This window comes from Limanda limanda, chromosome 19, assembly GCF_963576545.1.
Source record: "Limanda limanda chromosome 19, fLimLim1.1, whole genome shotgun sequence".
Taxonomy (NCBI): domain Eukaryota; kingdom Metazoa; phylum Chordata; class Actinopteri; order Pleuronectiformes; family Pleuronectidae; genus Limanda; species Limanda limanda.
The window spans coordinates 16,919,139-16,942,719 of record NC_083654.1 but is presented as its reverse complement, the minus strand read 5'-3'; the positions used below and the strand labels follow the sequence as shown (position 1 = coordinate 16,942,719).

The 23,581-nt window shown below is 43.3% G+C and overlaps 3 protein-coding genes across 4 annotated transcripts; 1 reads left to right on the top strand and 2 right to left on the bottom strand.

Annotated features, from left to right (window-relative positions):
* Positions 1–1,228: 1,228 nt before the first annotated feature.
* On the bottom strand, positions 1,229–13,505 carry skic2 (SKI2 subunit of superkiller complex). Its single transcript, XM_061093140.1, has 29 exons — positions 13,493–13,505; positions 13,033–13,151; positions 12,287–12,408; positions 11,976–12,093; positions 11,578–11,692; positions 11,209–11,283; positions 11,055–11,108; positions 10,801–10,964; positions 10,280–10,435; positions 9,989–10,134; positions 9,360–9,506; positions 9,186–9,270; positions 8,974–9,080; positions 8,674–8,820; positions 8,492–8,588; positions 8,169–8,381; positions 7,956–8,066; positions 7,741–7,852; positions 7,466–7,584; positions 6,962–7,093; positions 6,548–6,685; positions 6,359–6,463; positions 6,001–6,130; positions 5,759–5,885; positions 4,867–5,077; positions 3,901–4,011; positions 2,961–3,179; positions 2,322–2,462; positions 1,229–1,698 (listed from the first exon to the last, which is right to left on the bottom strand). The coding sequence occupies exons 1-29, from the start codon at positions 13,503–13,505 to the stop codon at positions 1,498–1,500; spliced, it is 3,735 nt and encodes a 1,244-aa protein (XP_060949123.1). The 3' UTR covers positions 1,229–1,497.
* A 276-nt stretch (positions 13,506–13,781) lies between these two features.
* Positions 13,782–18,141, top strand: nelfe (negative elongation factor complex member E). Its single transcript, XM_061092805.1, has 12 exons — positions 13,782–13,824; positions 14,107–14,192; positions 14,948–15,017; positions 15,265–15,410; positions 15,510–15,584; positions 15,719–15,756; positions 15,857–16,046; positions 16,161–16,368; positions 16,489–16,633; positions 16,793–16,847; positions 17,645–17,747; positions 17,835–18,141. Exons 2-12 carry the CDS (start codon positions 14,118–14,120, stop codon positions 17,906–17,908), a joined length of 1,179 nt encoding a protein of 392 aa, XP_060948788.1. The 5' UTR covers positions 13,782–13,824; positions 14,107–14,117; the 3' UTR covers positions 17,909–18,141.
* LOC133025996 (zinc finger and BTB domain-containing protein 12-like) lies at positions 16,905–23,482 on the bottom strand. Of its 2 annotated transcripts, none has more exons than XM_061092804.1 (5): positions 23,308–23,482; positions 21,709–21,917; positions 21,412–21,606; positions 21,009–21,215; positions 16,905–20,669 (listed from the first exon to the last, which is right to left on the bottom strand). In XM_061092804.1, exons 2-5 carry the CDS (start codon positions 21,910–21,912, stop codon positions 19,563–19,565), a joined length of 1,713 nt encoding a protein of 570 aa, XP_060948787.1. In that variant the 5' UTR covers positions 21,913–21,917; positions 23,308–23,482; the 3' UTR covers positions 16,905–19,562. The 2 variants fall into 2 exon arrangements, with proteins under 2 accessions (XP_060948787.1, XP_060948786.1); XM_061092803.1 differs by having other exon boundaries at positions 23,321–23,482.
* Positions 23,483–23,581: the final 99 nt, after the last annotated feature.

The following is a 23,581-nucleotide window of genomic DNA, read 5'->3' as shown; positions in this document are numbered from 1 at the left end:
TGATGCAGACTCTTACTCCAAACAATCCATCCTCAGCACGTCTTCATCTTTTAAAAAAAAATTAAAAAAACACCCCCCCTGTTCATTATAGGCTAATAATACTGATCATAAAGCAGCGGCTCCAGGTGTTATTCGTGCGTAAATCCAGATGTTGTGCAGCGGCTCAGTCTCCTCCGGCTTCCTCCAGCAAGGCTTCTCCACTAACGCGTCGCCTGTACATTGAATTAATCAGACACAAAGCTACCGTTGTCTTAAAGCGACAGATTCACTGACTGACTGAGGGAGGGAGGAGAGGACGGACACACACACACACACACACACACACAAGCGGAGGCTGGAACATCACTGCTCCAACACAACAAAGAAAGAGGCAGCCTCTCCTTCTCATCTTCCCTTCGCCTGACGTGTCACCACCTCTGGTTTATTCATGTTGTCCTGACATGGCTATTTTCCTGCACAGGTCAGACACCTTAAAGGGAAGACACTGGGGATGATGCATGTTTTTTTTTTTTTTTTTTTTATCTCTTATGATTTAAATATAGACATAAACCATATACGCCTGGGAGAAGAGAAGAAAAAGCTAATTAACGAGTCAATTTAGTATCTGATCATTTCATATTTGACTTAAAATCTAAGGAAGAGATGGGCCAAATGCATCAACATGAGAAAGAAATAATAAATGTATTCAAATTTCTCAGGATAACCCAGAATCACCTCCCTGTGTTTGTATGCCTCCGTTAACCAGTGCAGATTCAGTTTACATAACTTTTTTCCAGGCTCATATGAGGACACAGTGACCTGCTAACCTCTGAAATCAAGATTTGAAGAAATTCCCATGGGATGTCAGGTTCAAGAGGCTAAACTCATGTTCTGTGAGGCTACCACAACCTTGACCTTTGACCTCCAGAATCAGTTCATCCTCGAGTCGAACTTAATGTTTGTACCAAATTCGATAGTATTCGAGTCCCTTGTGGTTTTGCTGAGATATCGTGTCCACAAGGTTAAAAAGAACAACGCTTTATGAGCTCACAGCGACCACGGCCTTTGACGACCAAATTCTTATCAGTTCATCCTTGAATCAAACTGAATGTTTCTACCTAGTTTGAAGAAATCCCCTCAAAGTGTTCTTAAGATATCATGTTCACAAGGAATGGACAGACGGACAACCTGAAAACAAAATGTCTCCTCCCAGTGGCCGTCAGCGCAGAGACATAAAGAAAACAACACATCATATGAAGTTTTGTTTAATACAGATTTTACTACTGTACAATAAATTACAATCCAGGGTTTCATTCCTCGTGTCATCTGGCCTGTTGGTTAAAAATCATTCATTTCTTCCTGGTAAGAAATTTGTAATGTAAACATCAGCATGTATTGTAGGCACACACACAAACACAGCACGTGTCAGCAGAAACATGATAAGACACACGCCACCTCCTCACACCTCCCACATTAAGACACATCCGTCCTCGCTCTCACCCGCCTCCCTCCCTCCTCTCAGTGGGTGTAGAGGGAGGCGGTGAAGACGATGTCCCTGCGGATGGCCAGCGAGGCCTTCTCCATCTTGCTGCCCAGGACGGAGTCTCCCACGATGCGGGCGGCCTGGCGCACCTCCTTCAGCACCTCGTCCAGGCGCTGGATGCAGCGGACCACCGTGCCCTCCTGGACGTCGGTGAGCAGGGCGATCTCTGCGAACGGCTGGTGGGGGGGGGGCGAGCGGCAGCAGGACGGGACCATGTGATGTAACACAAGAGGGTTGTGCAGAGGAGGAGGTTAGGATCCGTAGCATTATGTACTTTCAGAAGAAAATTTGAAAGAACTTGAGATTTTGTCATGATTTAAATTTTGCTACTGGGTCCAAACAGAATTTAAGACTGACATTTTATCGACTAAGCAATTGAACGATTAATCGACGGTTGCAGTCTTAATCCTTAAACTACCCGATTACCTGAATAATAATATCTGATCACAAGCCTTTTCATTTAAATCTGGTATTAAAAAGCTTCTCTGGGATGTAGTCTCTGTCTGCTTTGTTATCAGACCGGAAAATGGAGGCAGAGCTGGACTAGAACAAACATGGTGTCTCCCGTGTGAAGAGAAGTGAGGGCTACAGATTCATTTGGATGATGAAACATAGAATATCCAGACGCAGGTGCAACGCAGGACTCGCCCGTGTGCGTTGGAGAGGTGGCAGCTGGTGTGTTCATCTGAGTGTGAATTTACTTCTATTTCACAAATCGTCACCGTCAAGTGTTAACGCGTACGTGCGAGTCCAGCGAACACGGGGTCAAAATCAGGTGACACATAGCATCAAACCTCACCATGCCTCTGGCCCAGCAGTACACCACCTCTGTCAGACCAAACTTCAACTGGCCTACGAACTCCTCGGCCGTCTGCGTTATCCCACATTCCCTCTGCAGCTCTCCGATCCGCTGGGCCACTGCAAGCACCCGACCGATTCCCTGAAAAACAAGCAGATAGAGAGAGAGGCAGGGGCAGTGGGTCAGACTTTACTTGAACAAGTTGCCCTTAAATGCATCACTCACGCCCTCTTGGTTTGAGCAGGAAATCTGTTTCACCGAACGTGCCGTGATGCGTCCGGGCTTCTAGGACTCAGCTCGGCTCATCACTAATGCAAAACCTCATAAAGCACTTCCATGTATCAGGAGGCGTTTTGAGCACGCACTTACACAACACCGACGGATTTAACAGAGACAAGATAATTAATAAGTAAGTGACAGTTTGGATTTTGTTGGGATTGAGTGCCATTGTCCTTTCTGCAGGGCGAGGATGTTATACATCAAATCTGCACAATGTAATACGATGTGAGCGTGTGTTTGTGTGTGTGAGTCACCAGTGGGGGAGGCAAGAGTGTCAGGACACACACATCATGCTCACTGCTGCTTTAATATCTGTGTTTTTATTTTATACAACACAAGAAAACACCAGCTCCTCCTCACCTCCTGCAGCGTGGTGGTAATGTGCGGCTCCACCTGCGTCTTCTGTGAGAAGATCAGACAGGACAGCAGGGCGGCGCTCTCCTCGGGCGCCAGCGGGCTCAGGACGTTCTCGAACAGCAGCTCGGTCAGCAGCAGCTCGTGGCTGCTGATCTGACAAGCCACGCGGCCTTTCAGCTGCACCGCCCCGCTGCTGTCCACGTACTGGAGGGACTGAAGCACCTGGGGGGGGGGGGGCAGCGGTGAGAGGTACGTCACACACGTGCAAGTCACAAGCGAGTGGGAAGTTAATGTGGCGAGAACATAGACTGCAAATAAAGATGGACGAAATGATGGCTCCCCAAAAAGTGAAGCCAAAGCGTCTCGACCTGGTGGCGGGCTGCAGTATGGCTCATGAACCCCTCCTCCTCCATGTGAGTGGAAGGGACATGGGCCAAAATAAACAGTCAAATTAGATGGTTTCTATCATTTTAGGTGGTTCTCATCACACAGATGTATGTTTAAGGGTTAATTTCCCAGTAAGGTAGTTATATATTATATTTGATGCCACAAAAATGCGGTAAAACGTCATGATTGACAGCCGAGACTGACTCGTGATTGGTCGGCGAGACCTTGCACCCGGATCTGGGAAACTTTGGCTTCACTTCTGGGTAGTGGGAGAAAGAGGAGACCATCTTTACCCACAGTCTATCCGCAAGATTCATTCTGTCAACAAGTCCCAACACAGATTTTTCAATTTAAAATCACAGAAGACTGGGAAGGTTTGAATGGAACCAGATCATTTTAGTATTGTCCCTCAAAATCAAAATACTGTATTAGTAAAACAATACACAGATGTTGCTGGATCTCGACTGCAGCTCTGGAGGTGACCTGGCTTTAAAAAATACAAAAAATGCCCAGACAGAAAAAGATCATGACAGTGAGTCAGACGTCTGATCCAAACCTTGATCCTCTGGTGGTATTCAGGCAGCAGAGACAGAGACTGGTCTGACGTCAGGAACAGGAGCCGGTCCAGCTCCTCCTGCACACTCATCCTCGCCGTAACCCGAGCGAACTGAAAACACACACACACAAACACACACAAGCCGTGATCACCTAACTCGAGTATACAAACAGCAGCACCGCAGCGCTTGACCTGATTTCAAAGCAACGCTGCAATTATGGCGAGGGAAAGGAAAACGCTCTCTATTGTATTCCCATTGTCAGCATAGGGGAGTCTCTGTCTCTATTTGTTACATAAACCCACTGAGGCCTATTACTGTAAACTAACAGCTTGAACTGAGGAATGTACGGCTCCAACCATCACGTTCCACGACCTACAGAGCTGTGAAGAGACAACGTAAAGCCACGGCTACGAGAGGAGACTGTGATACAGCAAGGAAAACCTTGTCTTGCAAGATAATGAGCTTGTGTGAGTGTGTGTGTCTGTGTGTGTTGGCTCAAGTGACATGCTGTTTCCTGTGAGAAATTGATGAGCTGCACCTATGAGCCTATACGGGTAATTATAGAAACAGCCGGCTGTGATTCTTGCATCTTCTCTCCTAAACGAGGCTGCCGGGAAGACGGCGTACACGACGCAGAAATCCTGTGGCTGAGTTTGATGTTATTATTGTGATAGTAAAGGAGAAATGATGGAAGGATAAAAGGAATCTGAGGGAGAAATGAGAGGAGGCATCAAAAGGGGGCCGATTGCAAAGGAAGTGTCTTGTGTAGGGGGGTGAAGTTAATTAGCTGCATGAATAATGTGCCACCAGCCACACAAAGGAATGTGCGTCTTTTATAACAAACAGTGAAATGAAACACCTTCTTCATCATTAATCTGCACAGCACGCCTCAAAAACATATAAATAACTCCCCCAAGAATTCAAAAGTGCAATTATTCTGTCGACAATTAACAACAAACACACACCTGCTCTGCGAACGTGGGCGTGTGGATGCAGTTGAAATCTTTGAGGCTCCCCTGCAGCACGCGCAGCCTCAGTGTGTCCTCCACCACGTGCACGCTCTTCAGCTTGAGGTCGTTCACGGGGTCCAGGGTAGCTAAGCCACCAGGGCTGGCCTCGGCCAATCGCAGGAGCTCCTGGGTCGCCGTGGAGATGGCTTGGCCGGGAGGGTCGAGTCTAAGGGACAAGGCGGAGTGATGAAGACACAGAGAGAGATGTTTGAGGAAGAGAGCAAGAGAGATGACCTCCTTTTATACTGTGAGAGAGCTGACTGGTCTGATTCAATGACAGTTAAAGTTTTATGATAAACATAATGGACAAGAAACGGTTTTAATAAAGCTTGACTGTAGAACTGAAAAAGAAATACACAAAGCTAAATTATTAATAATCAGAGGATGATGATCACAAGAATCCAGGGTAAGAATATACACAATCCCATAATATAGTTGGTTGGGTTTGTGTATATAGTATTATACATGGATTTATAAATGCTTTTTTAATCCCTAAGGAAACTTACACACCCAGTACCCAACAATAAAAAAGTATAGTTCAATACAAACCAGTGGAAATTTCTTCTGAACAAACAAAAGTGGATTTATAATGTAGAATTTCTGCATTTCCTTCGCTTTGAATCCAGCAGTGTTTACATCAGTGTAAACAAGCTCCAGTTGTTTTCATTCACATGTAGTTTGTTTTGAACCATTTTACTGCCACCACCTGTCAGTCTGTAGAACAGCATTGGTCGTACAGTATGTGAATCATACATGTTTTCATGCATGTGTTTTTTGCGAACCCATTCAACTCACACCGGGTGGTGCACTAGATTTTAATACCAACTTTCAGCTGATTCCCACACACCTGAATCGTGGTTGTTGCCTCTTGCTGTAGTTGTCGATGATCCTGTCGGGAATCACTTTGAGAGTTTTCACTGTGATGGCTGAAATGTCCAGGAACTTCAGCTTCTGCACCGTGTGGCTACAGGGACCTTAGGGAAACAGAAAGCAATTGTTAGTTGCTCTAATAATCGCAAACTGCTCTGTGGAAACATCATGTGTGTGGGTGGTTTTCCTGAGTGTGCAATTAACTGAAAATTGACCAACCTTCAGGTATAAAAAGAGCTGTGTTGTAGAGGTGGGGTAAAGGGCTGCCACTGTTGCCTTCTCCTTCCTCGTTGCCTTTCTCACAGATGATGAGAGCTGTGAAGGTGCGATTCACAGAGTCATTGGACACCTGACACGGAGACAAGACCGGACAGACGAGTCAAAAAGACAGACCAAGAGAAAGAACAAGGGGAAACAGTCGCACAATCATCGTGGATGGTGTCATTCAATCTCTGAATTAAAAGCAGTTCTTCTATTAAAACAAGCTGAAGACAATAGATTAACTTGAAACATTCCTGAACAATTGAAAGATCTAGCACAGTGGGCCCTACAACATATTTTCACATTGCAAACCTACCTGTAGCAGAACTCCCAACGCGTTGAGATGCTGTTTGTTGTTCACCACCACGACCCGACCCACAGCCAGAGCTTTCAGACCATTCACAGACTCCAGAATCGCTTGCTGCCACCAGAGGGGAAATGGATGATAAAGCAGCAGCGGATAAAAGCTGAATGCGCTTGCAGCTCATTGTGTCTGCTTCCGTACCTGCAGGGCTTCGGTGGTGGTTCGCAGCTCCGTCACTGTGTGGTAGTAAGGCATCAGGTCGGACAGCTGGCCCTCCGTGTCCAGGGGAGGCAGAGAGGACAGCGTCTGCTTCAGCTGGACGATCCTTTTCTCTTGGGTCTGGAACGGGAGGAAGAGAAGAAGAGGAAAGGAAACACAAAAACACAGTTGTCAGTTGTCGTGACTCTGAAACAACACAAGTGAAATGCGCAAAGAGGAAGAGGAGGACAGGAAGAGAGGCTTTTCATTTCTTGTTCTCTAGTCTGAGTTATTTTTAACTGCATGCAGTGTTTCTTTGTAGTGTTCTTAACTTAATTCCACTGTTCTATGACAGATCTTCAGAATACAGCTAAGCATTTATAATCAGATCTGTTTTGCTGGGGTCAGTGTGTTTACCTGAGTGTCTCTGTGGTTTTCAGAGAAGCTCCTCCTCATCATGTCAGTCACTCGGAGCGCTTCCACTCGCAGCAGGTTGAGGATCATAGTGTAGGTCAATCTGAACTGCGACTGGAGGACAGTAGGTTTACCCTGAACCAGACAGAGAGGATGAGGACAATTACTTTACAATATTGCTATTGCAGGTGTTTTCCTTTTCTTTGAAAATGATGATGAACATAAAGACTGCTAGAGATATCAGAGTACAGATAAAACAACAAATTCCTATCGGGGATAAAAAGAGGTTTAATTCTGTGGAAGGGCTCGTTTAAATTAAAGTGCTCCTCTGGAAACAGCCACAGAGGGAGAATGAGTTAAAATAGCTCACTCAACTGTGTAATTAAATGCTAAATGAATATACCGATGTGCAACTCCCACCTTACAACACAAAGATTTAATATCAAACCGGCTGAGCTATAAACATGTGGCAGGTGGATGTTACAGTTCAAACATGGCGGGCCTCACCAGCATCATGACATGCAGGTCTGCCATATCATGGACACCAGATTTACACAGAATGATGACGGTGCCTGTGGCGTCCAGTCCTCTCCTCCCGGCTCTGCCCGCCATCTGAATATACTCCCCTGAAAGAAGAGTTAAAAAGAATAAAAACAGTCAGATGTTTTTTTCTGATGTTTTACTCGACGCTAATTGATCCACAGCGATGAAAGAGCATAATAAATGAGGATTCTGATGAAAGAGAGGAAACACAGACAGAAACACGGGGGAGAGCAACAAACCTGGCAGCAGATTCCTGAAGCCGGTGCCATCGTGTTTTCGGATGCTGTCGAACACCACGGTCCTGGCGGGCATATTCACTCCCATTGCAAATGTCTCAGTGGCAAACAGCACCTGGGAGAAGTAGGGAAGATGCATTAGACTAGTTTTATCACCAAAGTAATGGTGCATTTGCAGAATGAAGCTTAAAAGTGGTGAATGGAAACATCTGACTGACTTTGACGAGCCCTCGTGAGAAGAGCATCTCGATGACCTCCTTCAGTATCGGCAGGATCCCGCTGTGATGGACTGCTATGCCTCTCTTCAACAGGCCCCTCATGAGCAGGATCTAAACACGGCATTTTGTGTTAACGTCACATATTGTGGTTGATTTACATACTGACATGTCTGGAGATCATGAAAGAAGAAGAGTGTCCAAGCCGTTCTTTACCTGAGGCAGCTGCCTGTCTCCTCCTCGCAGGCGACTCACGCTCTTCTGGAAAAAAGAGTGGATCTCTGCCTTCTCTATGGACGTGGTCATGTCCATGGAGTCCAGAGAGCGGGCGTTCTCGTCACAGCGCGTCCGAGAGAAGGTGAACGCCACCACCGGCGTCTGCTGCCGCTGGGACAGGAAGTGCAGGAGGGTGAGCCACACCGCTCGGTCCTGGAGGGGGAAACGCAGAGAGGAGGAATGAAAAGAAGACACACAAGTTCATGATGTTAGGGGAGAAAAACTCATCTAAAAGCTGTGAGGAGATAAAAAGAAGGGATTACCTGACTGGATGAAGTGTTTTGAGAAGTATTTTTTGAGCCAAATGATTGGGCGTGTTTGCTGGTTCGCTCCTTCTTGGCCTCAATGGCTGTATAGTACCTGAAAAACAAATACACGTCTTTGTCAGTAAAGAAAAGACATCTACTAATTCTCCAAACAGCTGCGGATAGTAAAATTGTGGTACCCTTTGGTGAGGAAGTTTCCTACAGCATCCATCAGCAGGAACATCTCTTTCTGAGTCTTGGTGCTGTTTCCTGTGTACAGATAATGCTCCAGAGGCACAGGTCTCTTCATTGTGCTGATCACGTAAATATGTTTCTTCTTAATACGACTGGAGACAAAAGTTTGAGAGGGAAGAAAGAGAAATGTTCAAAGAATACACAAATGCATTTGTTATTCAATTGCGAGCTTCAGAACAGATACACAAGATGGAGACAGGTGCTTCACAAAGGGCTCTTTAATATTCATTGCTTCGGGAACCTACCCGATCCACTCGCTAAACTCGAGAGCATTTGGCACCGTGGCGCTGAGCAGAATGATACTGACGTGATCAGGAAGCATAATCAAAACCTCCTCCCACACGACCCCTCTCTGGGAAAAACAAAGAGATGATGAAAGAGGAGAGAACGGTTGTTATTCTTTATTCTAGCAGCTTTACAGATTATTTAGGATTAAGCAGCAGGGACTGTTCCTGACCTCGGCGTCGTTGATGTAGTGAACCTCGTCGAAGATCACCCACTCCAGGTCTCTGATGACCTCTGAGCCGTTGTAAAGCATCGACCTGAGCGAGGAGACAAAGACTTTAGAAGCTCGCTCGTCTTGATTTCAAAAACACAAACTTGTGACATTTGTTGCGTATCGGCCTCGTACCTGAGGATCTCAGTGGTCATGATGAGACACGAGGATTCAGGACTGAGCTGGACGTCACCCGTCAGGAGTCCGACGTCTTTGAAGGTGGCTTTAAAGTCTCTGAACTTCTGATTGGACAGAGCTTTAATAGGGGACGTGTAGATGGTCCTATCAGAAGACGGTCAGAATATGATTGATGCACACAAACTAGATTTCCCACAATCACATAAAAAACTTAATAATTTTTATATTGTGCTTTCTGTCTGTCTGATTGCTAGCTAGTGCATCGCTAAAATAACTTTCTCAGAACCATTAATTCACTGTTTTTCTAACATTTCATGTTTTGACTCTATGAGAGTGTTTAGTAAATTACTTATTGATCTGTCCTTTCTATTGGAACTTGTTCTTTACAGGTGGCATAAGAAATAAGGAAATGTTGACTGATAGTTTTCTAAATCCAGATTTCTTGTTAATGTATTCATTCTTGTTTTTTCTTGTACAGTTCTGTTGGGTATAGAAAACTCTTGTTTATATCATCTCATCACAGTTGTTGTGCCTGATCCAGAGCTGTTTAACAAACCTGTGTGGCCGCACACGCCTACATGCACAGCCAGCGCAGACTAAATGAACTTGTACCAGCCAATACACACCTTGTCATGTGTTTCTGGGAGAGAGCGATGGCGTACTCGGCCACCACTGTTTTTCCAGCTGACGTGTGTGCAGCTACAAACACAGAGTCGTGAGCCTCCAGCCGGAGCACAGCCTGCTTCTGGAAGACGTCCAGCTCGAACGGCCACTGGAGCAGAGGACGGCAGCGAGACAGATTAGTGGGAGCTCCGACACCGTGAAAAGTGATTTTCATGTAATAATTCATCACACAGAAACACAGAGAGTTAGAGGGACAGAGAGGTAGAGTTTGTTAACAGAGGAACGACACCCACATCGAATGCTGGGTTGGGGATGCGCTTATGGAAATCTTCACACGGTGAAGTGATGTCGACAGGGATCGCCCATTTCTTATTTTCCTCCGGCTTCTCTTTTGGCTTTGATTTGCCATCTTGTCCTTTCTGTGAGGGAGTGGAGGATGACTCAGCGTCCTGAGGACGGAGGAAGAAAACCAGCTCTAAACATCCTTGGAATTTAGATCACACACAAAACAGCAGGGATACGACACTGGGTTTCAAATGTGTTGGGAGATAATAACAGGAATAATATCTAGATGAAAAACAAATCTCCTGTTTACGGACGTATTTCTTTATGTAACATTTCTGTCTCTTAAAATAAAAATAGAGGACTGCACTATATTAAACCTGTTTGCATGATGAAAACATGTAGAAGTATATTGTATTTTTATTGTAAAGGCAGGGTTATTAACTCCTACTGACTTAATGACACATTTTAAAAGGTATGTTCTCTTTTTTCTGTCTTTTTCACTCAACCACAAATATAATAATTTAAATACCTTGATGCCTAGGTCTTCAAGACTGTTAGTTCGGGGGAGTTTAGGAGCCTCTTCACCTCCTTTTCCTTCCGCCTTCTCCTCTGCCTCAGGTTGCCAGTCAGCAATGCCATCAAATGTGGACAGGAGGGACAGTAGGTTGACCTCTGGCTTTGCCTTTTTGGCATCTTGATGAAAGAAATTCCCAAAATAAATAATAAGGAATCATATTTTGAACCTTGTAAGATATTTCACCACAGGACAACATGATATCTAACCTTTGTCAGTGAAGTCCATCCCAGCTTTAAGACCGGGTGGAACTCTGAGAAGATCTGTGAGGGAAAAATGAGAAACAAGACCATAAAGAGTTGAAAAATCAAGAAAAATGTGGATATACTTTTACAAGATTTCAAATAAAAATTAAAAAATCACCATTTTCAAAGTCAATGTCCTCCTCCAGCTCAGATTTCTTCTTGATTTGGTCCAGTGTCAGCTCCTCCATTCCTCCTGTGGAGAAGATCAACATAAAAAATATATTGCTACATAATAAGGTGTGTTGCTGAGGAACAAAGGAAGTAAAGTGTTAACTTTCAGGTTTTTTGGAGAAGCGATTATCATAAAAATCTACAGAAAATGTAATGAGATTCCTCCATTTATTTCATCATGGTATCAATGATTTCTTATTGACCCCCTTTGATGATATTATCTCTGCAATCCCACTCAGGCTTGATGGACACAGCACCAGTTTGTAAGAATCTCTTCTACAGAAGCAAAACTTTAATTACTGAAGAGAAATCTCACCGGGAAGGAAGGGGTAGTTGGTGTTGCTTCCTCGAAGGCTCTCTGACAGAGGCCCGGGTTGGCGTTGAAATGACAGTGAGTTTTTTGCTGAGAGACCGGTGTTCTCCAGTAGAACCTAAAAGTGAATTACAGATCATATCTAAGTGGTAGTTGAATAAGCATTTGCTTGCAGGTTTACTATTTCAATGTGACACTGTTCATAACCAAGATTTTCAGATAAATAACATGTAAAACTTGGAAAATCTGATATCTCCACATTTGAGAAGCTTAGAGAAATTACATTTTCCAGTTTTTCTTCATAAATAACTATTTGTTTCAGTTCTAGATGACATTATGCTTCTTTAACAGTTATAATAACAGCAAAGTGGCAACAGAGGACGAGTGTGTTTGTGAGATACCTCTGTGAAGTCCTGTAGCATCCCTGTGGTGGGATCTCTGACAACAGAGAGACCAGAGTGAAGCGGAGACTGAGCGCACTTGAGTAGAGAATCAACGTTAGAGTCTCTCTGAGTCACCCTGTAGAAGAAGATACATCGTTAGATACATGTGATTATCAATTCAGTTCAATAACAACGATAGCTTATCATTATCTAAATATAAGTAGAGGAATCTCTGTCTGTATTTTTGATTTTCTCCACAATAAACAAGTTGAGGTACGTTATTGTGGCTTTTTCGAACAGTAATAACAACATCATAGACAAATACGTACTTCAGGAACTTCTGGAAGGCGAAGTCTGTGTCGTGTATAGGAAGCCAGGAAGGGTCCCGTAAAAACAGTTTCTCCACTTCTGTCTCCAGGTTCAGGCTGGTGGGGGGGAGCCCATGAGGCAGCTGAGGAGGCAAAGAGGAGATATTCATAAACTGAGGCAAAGAGGCTGAGCATGAAAACCAACATCAGTTCAGTTCCTCCTGCTTTCCCCAGTAATTACTCTCAATCATCTATTTAATGTAAAATGCACGAAAAAGGAATTAAAATGTGTCTAAAATAGAACAGTTTAGAGAAAATATATCTGAGTAACACTGGTGGACAGTGTTTTGTATAAACAAGTTCTGAATAGGATATGTACTATGTAAATAATGATATCTTGCTCTGCCAAATTACACAAGACAGGTTTAACAGTCTATATTCTTCATTTAACCAGGAAGGTCCCATTGAGACAAGATGGGCCAGTTAAAAAGTTTCATGTGTAAATACAAGCAGGGACAAATAACACACAAACACTGCCAACAGATCATGAACATAGATGGGAAACGTATCAGGAATCAGTGGCATAGAAATGAACCATGTAAAATAAAACTCACACATCAAAAATTACTGATAATGTACCATTAAATCTGATTTCTAAAGATTGTTTTAAATGTGGCGATGGAGGGTTTAGATTCCATTCTTGTCACAAATCACAGTTTTGTGTCACAAATTACAGTTTGTGACACAAAGTGAAAGCACACACTGACCGTGCTGTGTGGGGGGAGAGGCTGCCCGGGGAGGGGGTGCGTGAGGAGCTCGAACCTGCCGGAACAGCCCATCTCCAGCAGGGACAGCGGCAGGTCCATGGGGCCCGGGGGGGGCACGTCTGCAGGGGACAACAAAGACACACACACACAACGGCAACACAATGAGTTTGAATGGACACACAACCCGGACGCTGCACAGTGAGAGACACTAACGCAGCCAGTGGTTAATTAGATAAACATTAAACCTATTAGACATTAAATTGAATGTGGTAAAGATGAGTGGAGCAACAACACAACACTGTGCTCACCACACAAGTGCAAGAACACAATAAAGGCCCTCGCCATTATATTACACCATTGTATAAACATGTGTGTGTGTGTGTGTGTGTGTGTCTGTGTGTGTGTGTCTGTGTGTAGTGTGTAGTGAAGGACTGATGTGTATTCATTCACAACAACTCACTGATTCTGTCCATGTCCCTGCTCGAAACCGGAAGTGAAAAGTTGCCACAAACTAACGGGGGGAACCTGACGTCGCAGCGGAAGTTGTCAAAATCGAGAAAAAAAAAAGCGGAAGTCAGCAGTAAGAAAACTGAAAAACATTAATAAATAAACATTTCAAATGTTTTTTTTTAGATTTTTGGGGAATTATGTTTAAAATGTGTAATAAACTGTTGTTCTAAAAATCGATATTGTTTTGTGTGCGATTGTAAAATGGGGGGGAATAAGTTGATGTAGTCAGTAGATCTGACGTCATATTCAAGCGTCGGTGTTGTCGCCGTGCTGCAGCGTTTGGTAAGTGAATTGAATTAAAAGCTTATAACTATTTAATTAAATGAATTTAACAGGATATATTGTTTCATTGTGACAAGCTGGTGATTTACTATGTGTGTGGTCGCGTCCCTTTGGTTTCCTTCCGGGATGCAAACCCATGTTTGGTCTCTGGCTAGCTAGCTAGTTAGCTTATCTGGGCTAGCAGCATCTGGAAGTAAATAAAAGAAGCTCTACTGGTGTTTGTTTAAGTGGGAAATAGAATGTAGTGGTTTCCAGTTGTTGATGCAGTTTTCTGTGTTGCAGCGGTTCGCATCATGGTGGTTTTTCCGAGTTCACTGACGGAGGAAGAAGAGGCCCTGCAAAAGAAATATGCAAAACTGAAGAAGAAGGTAAAGAAGCTGAAATACAAGTAAAATGGAAAATACATTGATCATTGAATTAAAGTGGTTTTCAGAGACGTTGAACTATGGGATTCTTTAATTGAGGGCAACAGTAGAATTACAGAAATTAATGAAATCATAATGGATTAATATTATTTTATGAATTTTTTTTCCATGCCCTATTCGTTCCATGCTTGAGATTCAATAGTTTATTATCATATGCACAACAATAACATTAAGCCGTCGCTGTCAATGAAATGCTTGAGTCACAGGCTGTCTTCTAACAATGCTCAAGTAATTCCAACCGAAAAAATAAAATAATAATAGTATAAAATAGAATAAAATAGAATATAAAAAATTTAAAATAGAAAATAAAATATATATATCTAAATATATATATATATACAGCTGAAGAGAAAAAAACAATAGTGCAATAGTTCAAAATTGTGGGCAGTCATGTCTTTATGACCAATATACAAGTTTGGAGACAGTAGATGTGTCTCAAAAGACGTCAGTGGAGTGGGAGTGGGGTTGGGGGGGTGTAATTGTGAGAAGCAAACCATTCTGTGATAGTGCTTGATAATCTTTTGATTTTAAAACCAGTAAGAACAGCGATTAAGGCACACACACAACAGAGATCGGGACAGAGAAAGAGAGTTCATGTGGTACCAGTGAGGAACTTTGCTGCTACATTTAGAAATACTTTGTGTATTATTATTATATTACTTGTTTTTTCATTTGTGGCTGTTTCATTTTCTCTTAAGAAAAAGGCGCTGCTCGCCTTGAAGAAGCAAAGTTCCACCAACCAGACAAACCAGGGTGGCTTGAAACGAAGTAAGTTCATTCGACTTGACTCAACACAAACTAAACATAACCTACCTTTATACAGCATATATACTTGTTGAGACTGACCTTTTGTCTAGATGTGTCACGATTACAATAATTTAACAGCATGTGTGTTATGAATTGCTCTTTAAACTGCTTCATTCTACTCATAAACAAGGTGTAGTAAACATTTATTAACATGGCGTGTACAAAACATCTTGCTCCCTGATTTCTTTCACTCCTTTCTTCATCACAGCATTGTCAGACCAGCCCGTCGTTGATACTGCGACAGCGACAGAACAAGCAAAGAGGCTCATCAAGTCAGGAGCCATCAGCGCCATCAAATCAGAGAACAAGAACTCGGGCTTCAAACGCTCTCGAATGCTGGAGATTAAACTAAAGGTAGAATGTGGTTCAAAAGCAAAAAAAAAGTGTTGATGTTAAATATTTTCCTTGCTTTGTTTTGGCGTTTTTGTAATTATTGCTCTTTATTTGGCACAGGACCCTGAGAAAGGCCAAGTTCCTGCTTTCTTACCATTCCAGAGGAGTTTCTCTGCGGATGAAGAGCCACCTGAGGTAAAGTATCCATTTAAAATTATATAACATGATCAGGAAATGCCTGTAAGGGTTGAGGAAAAGTCTGTACAGCTGTATTGAGCAGACACCAAAGGTATAGCTTATTAATGATATCTTATTTGTGCTTACTCTAGGCTGGGAAGAGATCCCACAGGAAATCTCTCTACGAGAGGTAATGTGCAAAATCCACGATTAATACAAAAAAGGACCAGTCATTATACTGACAGTGAGTATATTTGAGTGTAACATCATTTCTCCATATGTCCCTGCAGCTTTGTCTCTCCAAAAGAGCGATACCGGGATGAAGAAGAGGGAGGCGGCAGTTCAGCCAGCCGCGATGTGGACAGAGACAGAGATAGAGACAGAGATAGAGATAGAGACAGAGATCGAGACAGAGAGCGAGACCGCGAAAGAGAACTGGACAAAGAGCGAGACAAAGACAAAGAGCGAGACAAAGACAAAGTCAAACAGAAAGAGAAGGATAATGACAAAGAGAAGGAGAAGGAGAAAGACATAGAAATAGAAATAGACAAAGACAAAGACAAGGACACTGTCTCAGACCAGGAAAGGGACAAGGAGAGGGAGAGGGAGAGGGATAGGGATAGGGAGAGGGAGAGGGATAGGGATAGGGAGAGGGAGAGGGAGAGGGAGAGAGACAGGGAGAGAGACAGAGATGGAGACAGGGACAGGGACAGAGACAGAGAGGGAGACCGGGACAGAGAAAGAGACAGAAGCAGAGACAGGGATCGAGATAGGGAGAGAGAGAGAGATGGACCATTTAGACGTGAGTAAACAATTTTGCAGATATCTCTACTGGGAGAACGTGGGTGTAGTGTGGTGGATGTCGAAGTCGTGCCAGGACACACACATGATTTCTCCCTGCCTCCCATGCTTTCACCCTCAGGGTCCGACTCGTACCCAGAGCGGAGAGGAGTGCGGAAGGGGAACACGGTTTATGTTTACGGCTCTGCACTCGTCGAGGACAGCCTGCGCTCAGCCTTCTCTCAACAAGGAAACATCATCGACCTCTCCATGGACAACCCGCGCAAGTATGAACCCATTAAACAAATCTGTGTGCACACACAGACCATCTATCAACCTATCTGCTGTTCTGATGAGGATAATGTTTATAGTATATACAGTATAACAATACATCATTCCACAGTGTGATTATATAAGATAATGTTCTTCTCTCTTTCTGTTTCTAGTTGTGCATTTATCACATTTGAGAAGATGGAGTCTGCAGACCAGGCTGTAGCAGAGGTTTGTTCTCACCCATTCAATATGAGAAGAAACTGACAATTACACATTTCTCCTCCCTCTATAAACAATGTTTAATTTTCTAAAACAAAGCAACAACCAAAATCTGAATCCGTTCAGACAGATTCAGATTTAAAAAAAAAATGAAACAGTGGAAATAAATGTATAAAAGTGAGACACTGCATTAAGCATTTCAATATAACCTCATTTCATGTCATAAAACCTTCAGACACAGCTCAGTACAGTACAGAACTTAAATGAGCAGATATTTTTAGGTTCTCAATCTGTTACATTAACCTTTTGCTGTGAATCTTTCTTAGTTTAATTTATATCAGTGCTTTTTGCTGGTTTTGTTCAGAGAATATGCAACACCTCATTTTTTTTCATATGGTCTGAATTCAGTCATTAATGTATATCATATTAGTTTCTGTGATACTTTTACGCACCAAACAGTAGAATTTATGATTTAGTTTTTATTTTATTATATGTACATTATATATTTTAAGTTATATATTATGTTAAAATTAAAGTGAGTAATTAGTAATTATACATTAAATACCCAAGGACACTAAATTTACATTCACATTAATATTATTAAATGTATATTTTACACCAAAAATATTTTTTTAATAGTCCCAGTTTAGAATGAACTTTCATGCCCAAGTCATTTTTTCCATTGAATTTATAAGCATTCATGAAGTCCATTTATAATAATATTGATTTAGTTTTACTGTAGTTTTGAGGAAGCTCAGCTCATCTCGACTGTATATGAAATCAACCTCCCTGTTTTCATCTCACAGTTGAACGGAAGCACGGTTGGAGACGTTCACATCAAAGTCAGCATCGCCAGGAAGCAGCCCATGCTGGACGCTGCCACCGGCAAATCCGTGTGGGCTTCGCTGGGTAAGAGCCACACTGTTATTGTTTGTTTGGACATCGATCAGACTGCACAGCCTGAACTAACTTCACCACTGCTCTCTCCTTTCACAGCTGTGCAGAACAGCACAAAGGGCTCCTACAGGGACAAGAGGAACCAAGTCGTGTACAGTGAGGATTTCCTCTGATGAAGAAGAGAAAAGATTTGTTTTTGTATTTTGGCAAGTTTCTTTTAACAAACTGTTTCTGAGTTGTTTATGGTGCTAGTTGTCGGGAAAATACAAATCGCCTGTAGCCTGTTGGAGAATAAAAGTGTATTTCACATGATTTGTATGTAATGCGGTTTGTGACAGCTTTGGTCTTAAAACCCAAGATATTGATATGGAGCAAAATAAATAGTATCCATACACCGATACCGAAATGAGAATTCCATTCATTATCAAAAAAAACAGTCAAAGTGGGAAATATATCCAACATCAATTCCTAATACATTGTTTTCAAAACCTCTAATGCACAAACAAGCGTCCAGATATTTACGGCTACTGTAAATTACAATAACCATAGGCAGCATGGTAGAGTACAGTGTTAATTGTAGGAAGGAGCTGCAGATAAATACAGGTTATGTGTAAATACACAATAAAAAATAAAAAACGCACAGTTCGTCCCAGTGATTTTCTTTTTTTAAGGCAAGTTTAAAACAAGAGTTGGGCTCAGTCTGATTGACTGTATACAGATCTTGTGGCTGTCAACAGTTGCTAAGAAAACAAAAAACAATCACAGCATTTTCATTGTTTTTGATGGAAACAGGCACAACATGAGACATTAACCTTCTAACAAGTTATGTCCCAAAGGAAACATTTAGCTTTTTAAGTTGTCGGGGTCACTACTAAAAAAATCAAATAACCACAGAAAATTAGACTGGTCTGTTCCTTTTGACATGTGGATATGAAAGTGTAAACTGCCATGGGGGGGAGCAGGTACGTGTATATGGCTTTAACTGACAGCTATATGGTCCTGTGCTTACCAGACTAAAATCCATAGAACCTACGAGCATATAAAATATACTCCAAATGAAACCATCAGACGGTTCATGACTGTATTTTTTTCCAACATCATCTAAGAAAAGCACATGAGATACTGTTTGACATTGTAGAAATAACGATGGTGTTAACCGTCCTGCCCCCCCCTCAGGCACAAACGACAAAGTCTGTCGACCACAGTCACAGTTTTGATAAGATGTCTAATCAGGCATCTTTAAGTGGAAACACGTGTGGGAGGACTGTGGCTGTGTAGCTGCTTTCATGTGCACTGGGCCATGCCAGGAAATTATACATGTGAGTAATATCAACATCTAACGAAGAAGAGATATGTGAATTAATGTATCTACACTCCTCTAACAGTGTAGATACATCAGTGCCCACAAACACTGTTGTTCACAAACACTAATGTTCAACTGAGATTCAAGTTTAAGATCATATTCTGAATTTATCTATTCTTACAAAGATTAAAATGAGTGGGCACACTATGAAATGTCACAGAAGGAAACGCAGTTTAATGAAACTGAGAGCAGCTGGATTCCATTTCTCTTTTCAGTTTCAGGCTCATTTTACAGTTCATGTTGACTCAGAGCCGCTACTACTCTCATACCACCTGTACTTTTCCTACAATAATGATCCTGCTCTGCTTTGGCTCGGTGTAAACCCACGTCTATCACCTTAAACATTTCATGTAATAGGTTCTTTCATTGTCACAGTCTGTGATTTTAAAAGGCCTCAGAGTCAGTGATTTCTCCACTGGACAGCACCTTAGTTGAGACAATTTACTGTGTTTAAAAAATTTGGCCTATGACGCCTGTTCAGTCACCAGACATTCTTGTTCCTCCTCCCGTATTCTCCCAGCCGCACCTCTCTCCCTCTCGATCTCCTCCTGCTCATACAGGGAGTTCTGCCCGGTGGTTTTTCCGTGTTGCTCCTTCAGGTGGCGCCGCAGAGCGGGCTTGTGAGCGAAGCGGGCGTGGCAGTAGGCGCAGTGGTGTGGGCGCTCGCCACTGTGGAGGTTCATGTGATCTATGAGTGTGGATTTCTGAGTGAAAGTCTTGTAACACAGGGGGCACTGGTGGGTTTTGCCGGCGCCCCGGTGCACGGCCATGTGCCGGGTGAAGTTGGCCGAGTGGTGGAAGTGTTTGCCGCAGCAGGGGCAGACGTACAGCAGGTGCGTGGAGCGGGAGTGGACGGCAAGGGAGTGAGCGGAGGGGAAGGTCATGCCGCAGTGCTCACAGATCACAGGCCCTGACACGCTGGACGTGGACCCCACAACTGCCACGGACTCGTCCCCTCCTTCATTCGTCAGCCCTGAACTCCCCTCACCGGCGCCACTGCTCGACTCCTCCAGAGAATACTGGTTCAAACTGCTGCCGGCCAGTGGTGAAACCTTTTCTCCCTGAGTGTCGCCCACACTGAAGTCTAACTGTGGGAGGTCGACTGGTAAGTAACCTCCTGTCTTCAGCCCTTCCTGGTTGTAGTCCAGCCCCATGCCCCCTTCGAGTCCAGCCGTGGCCAGGTACCACAGATCCTGTTGGTGAGCCATGCCCAGAGGTCTTTTCTCTTGAGACGACGCCCACTTTCTCCTCTTTAAACCCCTCCCTCTGCCACCCCCTCTGCCTCGTCCATTTTTAGGGTCGGCCAGTCTGCGTCTGAAAGCACGGAGACCCTCCATCGAAAGGCCCCCAGTGCTGAGATCCACTTTGGTATGATCCAATTCGTATTCACTGCCTTCTCCTCCGATCACGCCACCATCTGTCTCTGGGAAACAAGCATCTTGAGTTCCATCGGAGGGAGCTCCCGTCTCCTCCTCCCTGTTTCTGTTCATCTGCTCCTCTTCGGAGATATACACTCTGAACATATCAAAGTCCCCGGGTCTGGCCTCCTCCTCCTCGTCTGATCCATTAACCTGGAACAGAGTTGAAGAGTCAAGACTGTTAAACATCTAAAAACAGAGCACAAGGCGACATCTCCTAGTAACTTGTTGTGTCAGACCGACAACAATATGTTAAAACAGCAAATCTTTGCACTTTTTTAAAGATACATTACTTCCAAAGGTTAATAGCTTAAAAAAATGATTAACCCAATTTTTTGATGCACAAGCAACTGGGGATTCTAGAGGTGCTCGGACAGGACACCGGCCAGAAGCTTCTTAAAGTAACATAACACAGAACTGAGAACTAAATATTCACTTCTCTGAATAATGAGATAAAGAACCGACCAAATTCTGGTTTTCTTTCTCACACACCTTAATACACGGGTCATCCAGAACAGGGCTGTCTTCGCGGTGTTGACTGCTGCCCTGAGCGGACCTGTCACCGCTGTTGTCCTCCATCGACCGTCCTGCTGGACTGTGTGGGTCCACGGGGGAGGGACGGCTGGTGGGGGGGGATGACATAGTATAAATGCTGCCACTGACGATCACTGGTTGAGACAGACTCTCCTCTGCAGTCGCCTAGAGGATGGAATGGGAAATCATGTCAAGACTTCTCCAAGCCAACAACAGCATAGATGCATCACTTAAAGCTATGAGAGTGTAAATACACAAATTCTTTAAAGATTGGTGATGAACTGCTTATGTACAACTTGAGCAAACACATTTATTTCCCGGCACTGTACAACTACTGTAGATCCTGTTCTGGGTTACTGACCCTTGGTGGACTGGGGTTCTTTAACTGGATGTACTTCTTCAGAGCCCCTCGGCAGTGCTCCACAATATGCTCCATCTGCAGATAGCTGGCAGCCGTCAGGTAGTTCACGATCTCCTCTGGGTTGAACTGCAGTGTGCCAGTGTAGCAGGACTGGAGCAGATCACACACAACCCGAGCGCTATACAGCATCGACACCTGGAGAAAAAAAACAAAACACAAACACATAAGCGCCTGAAATGTTGAAGAGAGACACAATTATGACAGCATTGACAGTAAGTGCTTGACACATCTGCTGACCTGAAGCCTCGGGGACGGGTTGAGGAGGAACTGGTCCCTCAGGAAAGGCGAGCAGGCAGCAAGCACCACCTTGTGTCCTTTGAAGGTCTGGTTGTTGCTGGCCACAATGGTGATGTCACAGAATTGCTGGCGGAACCTCAGGGAGTTCATGTGCTTCAGGGTCTTGTCCCCGTGACCCGGCAACCGGAAGCAAAGCGTCTCCATCTTACCTGGGGAGAAATGGGGATTTGTGTCAAAAAGTATAAGATTAAAAGCAAACACAGTAATCTGATTGAAGTTAGTTCCTGTCTGCCTTCTGTCTGGCCTCACATGAACTCAAGATTGCACTGAAGCAGAACCCTTTTTACATCAAGGCAGTTCCAGGGCTGGTTCGGAGCCAGTGCCTCAACTCAAATCAGTTATTTGTGTTTTTAAAGCCAAACAACTGATTCCCGGACAGAAACATAAACAGTCTAGTAATGACTGGAATAATAAACAGGCTCCTAAAAACTTTGAACCAAATCCAAAGCAGCTCTGCACCAGGTTCACTTTGGGCTAACACAGTTGATATGAAACAGTGCAAATAACATAATTATAAGGTATAAATAATTTGTGATAGTTAGTTTATAGAGGTGTTTCAAAGTATGTGTTGGATGTTTTTCATATATTTTGTTTTCTCTATACTAGGCAGTTGCTCAATCTGAAGATCTCATCCGGTTTTGCAACTTGAAAAACCACAAACAGTCACAATCAAGATCCAACAAGTGCCTAGCAGAATGAGGACAAACTGTGGAAACAGGAACCAGGGGTTTGCCAATTTGAATCTGTTAGCCTCGTAACAAGAGAGAAAGGATATAAACTAATCAGAAACAATTTGGGTAATCAATCATTCTGATTTATATCTATATAATCTAGACTTTCAATAATGAGCTGTAGAACAAGACATTATTCTGGGTTCAGAAAACATCACCAGTTTAGCAACAACAACACACAAACACCAACTCTGTCTATTGTTTATCAAAGGCCTGGAAAGAAAAGTTTCAAAAAAGAAAGAGGTTGTTGGCCAATTGGAATAAAAGTTAAAATTTGTGAGTGATAACACGCTCGTTAAAAGAGTGAAATGATATCAACGAATCAGAAACCATTTGGCGAATCACAAAACCACAAGAACAAGCTTTTGCAACTATGAGAGTAAGAGTAGACACATATGAAGTCTTAAAAATTGTAATCCAGATATTAGATGGTATGCACAATAAAGTAAGATAAACCTTTCTTAGGATTTGAAATACTACAGCAGCAAGAATCAAAAATATGCATAACTAAGTCATACTAAGTGTAAGGATAATAACAGTGTAGCCTCACTGTACCACGTTTTTTTAAAAGTTAGCATACGTCTGCTAACAACAAACGTGTTTCAACACAAGTGGCGCCCATAATAATAATAACAATAATAATAACAATAATAATAATAAACAAACTAACACGATGCTCTTTAGCAGATAGGGATGAATGTAAGAAGATAATAATCCATCGTCACACAGACGACTCTTCTCCTTGTGGCCTAGCGAGCCCACTGGTCAGAAGCTAACAACGTCACTAACTAGTTAGCTAGTTACTGACCTAACTGACCCACCGTGTCCTCCCTGTGTTGTCGTTAGATGTCTTCCAAAAGGGGGACGAGTCTGTCTCTGTGTCTCCGGGGGACGGGGACAGTCGTCAAGCTGCTTCCTGTTGTCTCATCCCTGTCGCCACTAGCTTGTCCCTCCTCGCCGTGTGTTTACTTTTTGTGTTGGCCTCTTTGTGAAACCCGGAAGTAAAGGAACTGATGGAAGGGGAGAGTGTGTGTGTGCCTATGGTGTGTGCAGGGGAGGGGGCGGGGCTTTGTACCATGACG

What these genes read in the sequence shown, in the direction of transcription:
- skic2 (XM_061093140.1), bottom strand. An exon ending in CAACTACCCCTTCCTTCCCG is followed by an intron (nt 11,284 to 11,577) that starts GTGAGATTTCTC and finishes TCTTCTCCACAG; the next exon opens with GAGGAATGGAGGAGCTGACA. An exon ending in AGGCAACAACCACGATTCAG is followed by an intron (nt 5,078 to 5,758) that starts GTGTGTGGGAAT and finishes CTTGTCCCTTAG; the next exon opens with ACTCGACCCTCCCGGCCAAG.
- nelfe (XM_061092805.1), top strand. Translation starts at nt 14,118, where the DNA reads ATGGTGGTTTTTCCGAGTTCACTGACGGAGGAAGAAGAGGCCCTGCAA. An exon ending in ATGCAAAACTGAAGAAGAAG is followed by an intron (nt 14,193 to 14,947) that starts GTAAAGAAGCTG and finishes TTTTCTCTTAAG; the next exon opens with AAAAAGGCGCTGCTCGCCTT. An exon ending in TCCATGGACAACCCGCGCAA is followed by an intron (nt 16,634 to 16,792) that starts GTATGAACCCAT and finishes TTCTGTTTCTAG; the next exon opens with TTGTGCATTTATCACATTTG.
- LOC133025996 (XM_061092804.1), bottom strand. Translation starts at nt 21,912, where the DNA reads ATGGAGACGCTTTGCTTCCGGTTGCCGGGTCACGGGGACAAGACCCTG. An exon ending in AGAACCCCAGTCCACCAAGG is followed by an intron (nt 21,216 to 21,411) that starts GTCAGTAACCCA and finishes TCCATCCTCTAG; the next exon opens with GCGACTGCAGAGGAGAGTCT. An exon ending in TGGATGACCCGTGTATTAAG is followed by an intron (nt 20,670 to 21,008) that starts GTGTGTGAGAAA and finishes ACTCTGTTCCAG; the next exon opens with GTTAATGGATCAGACGAGGA.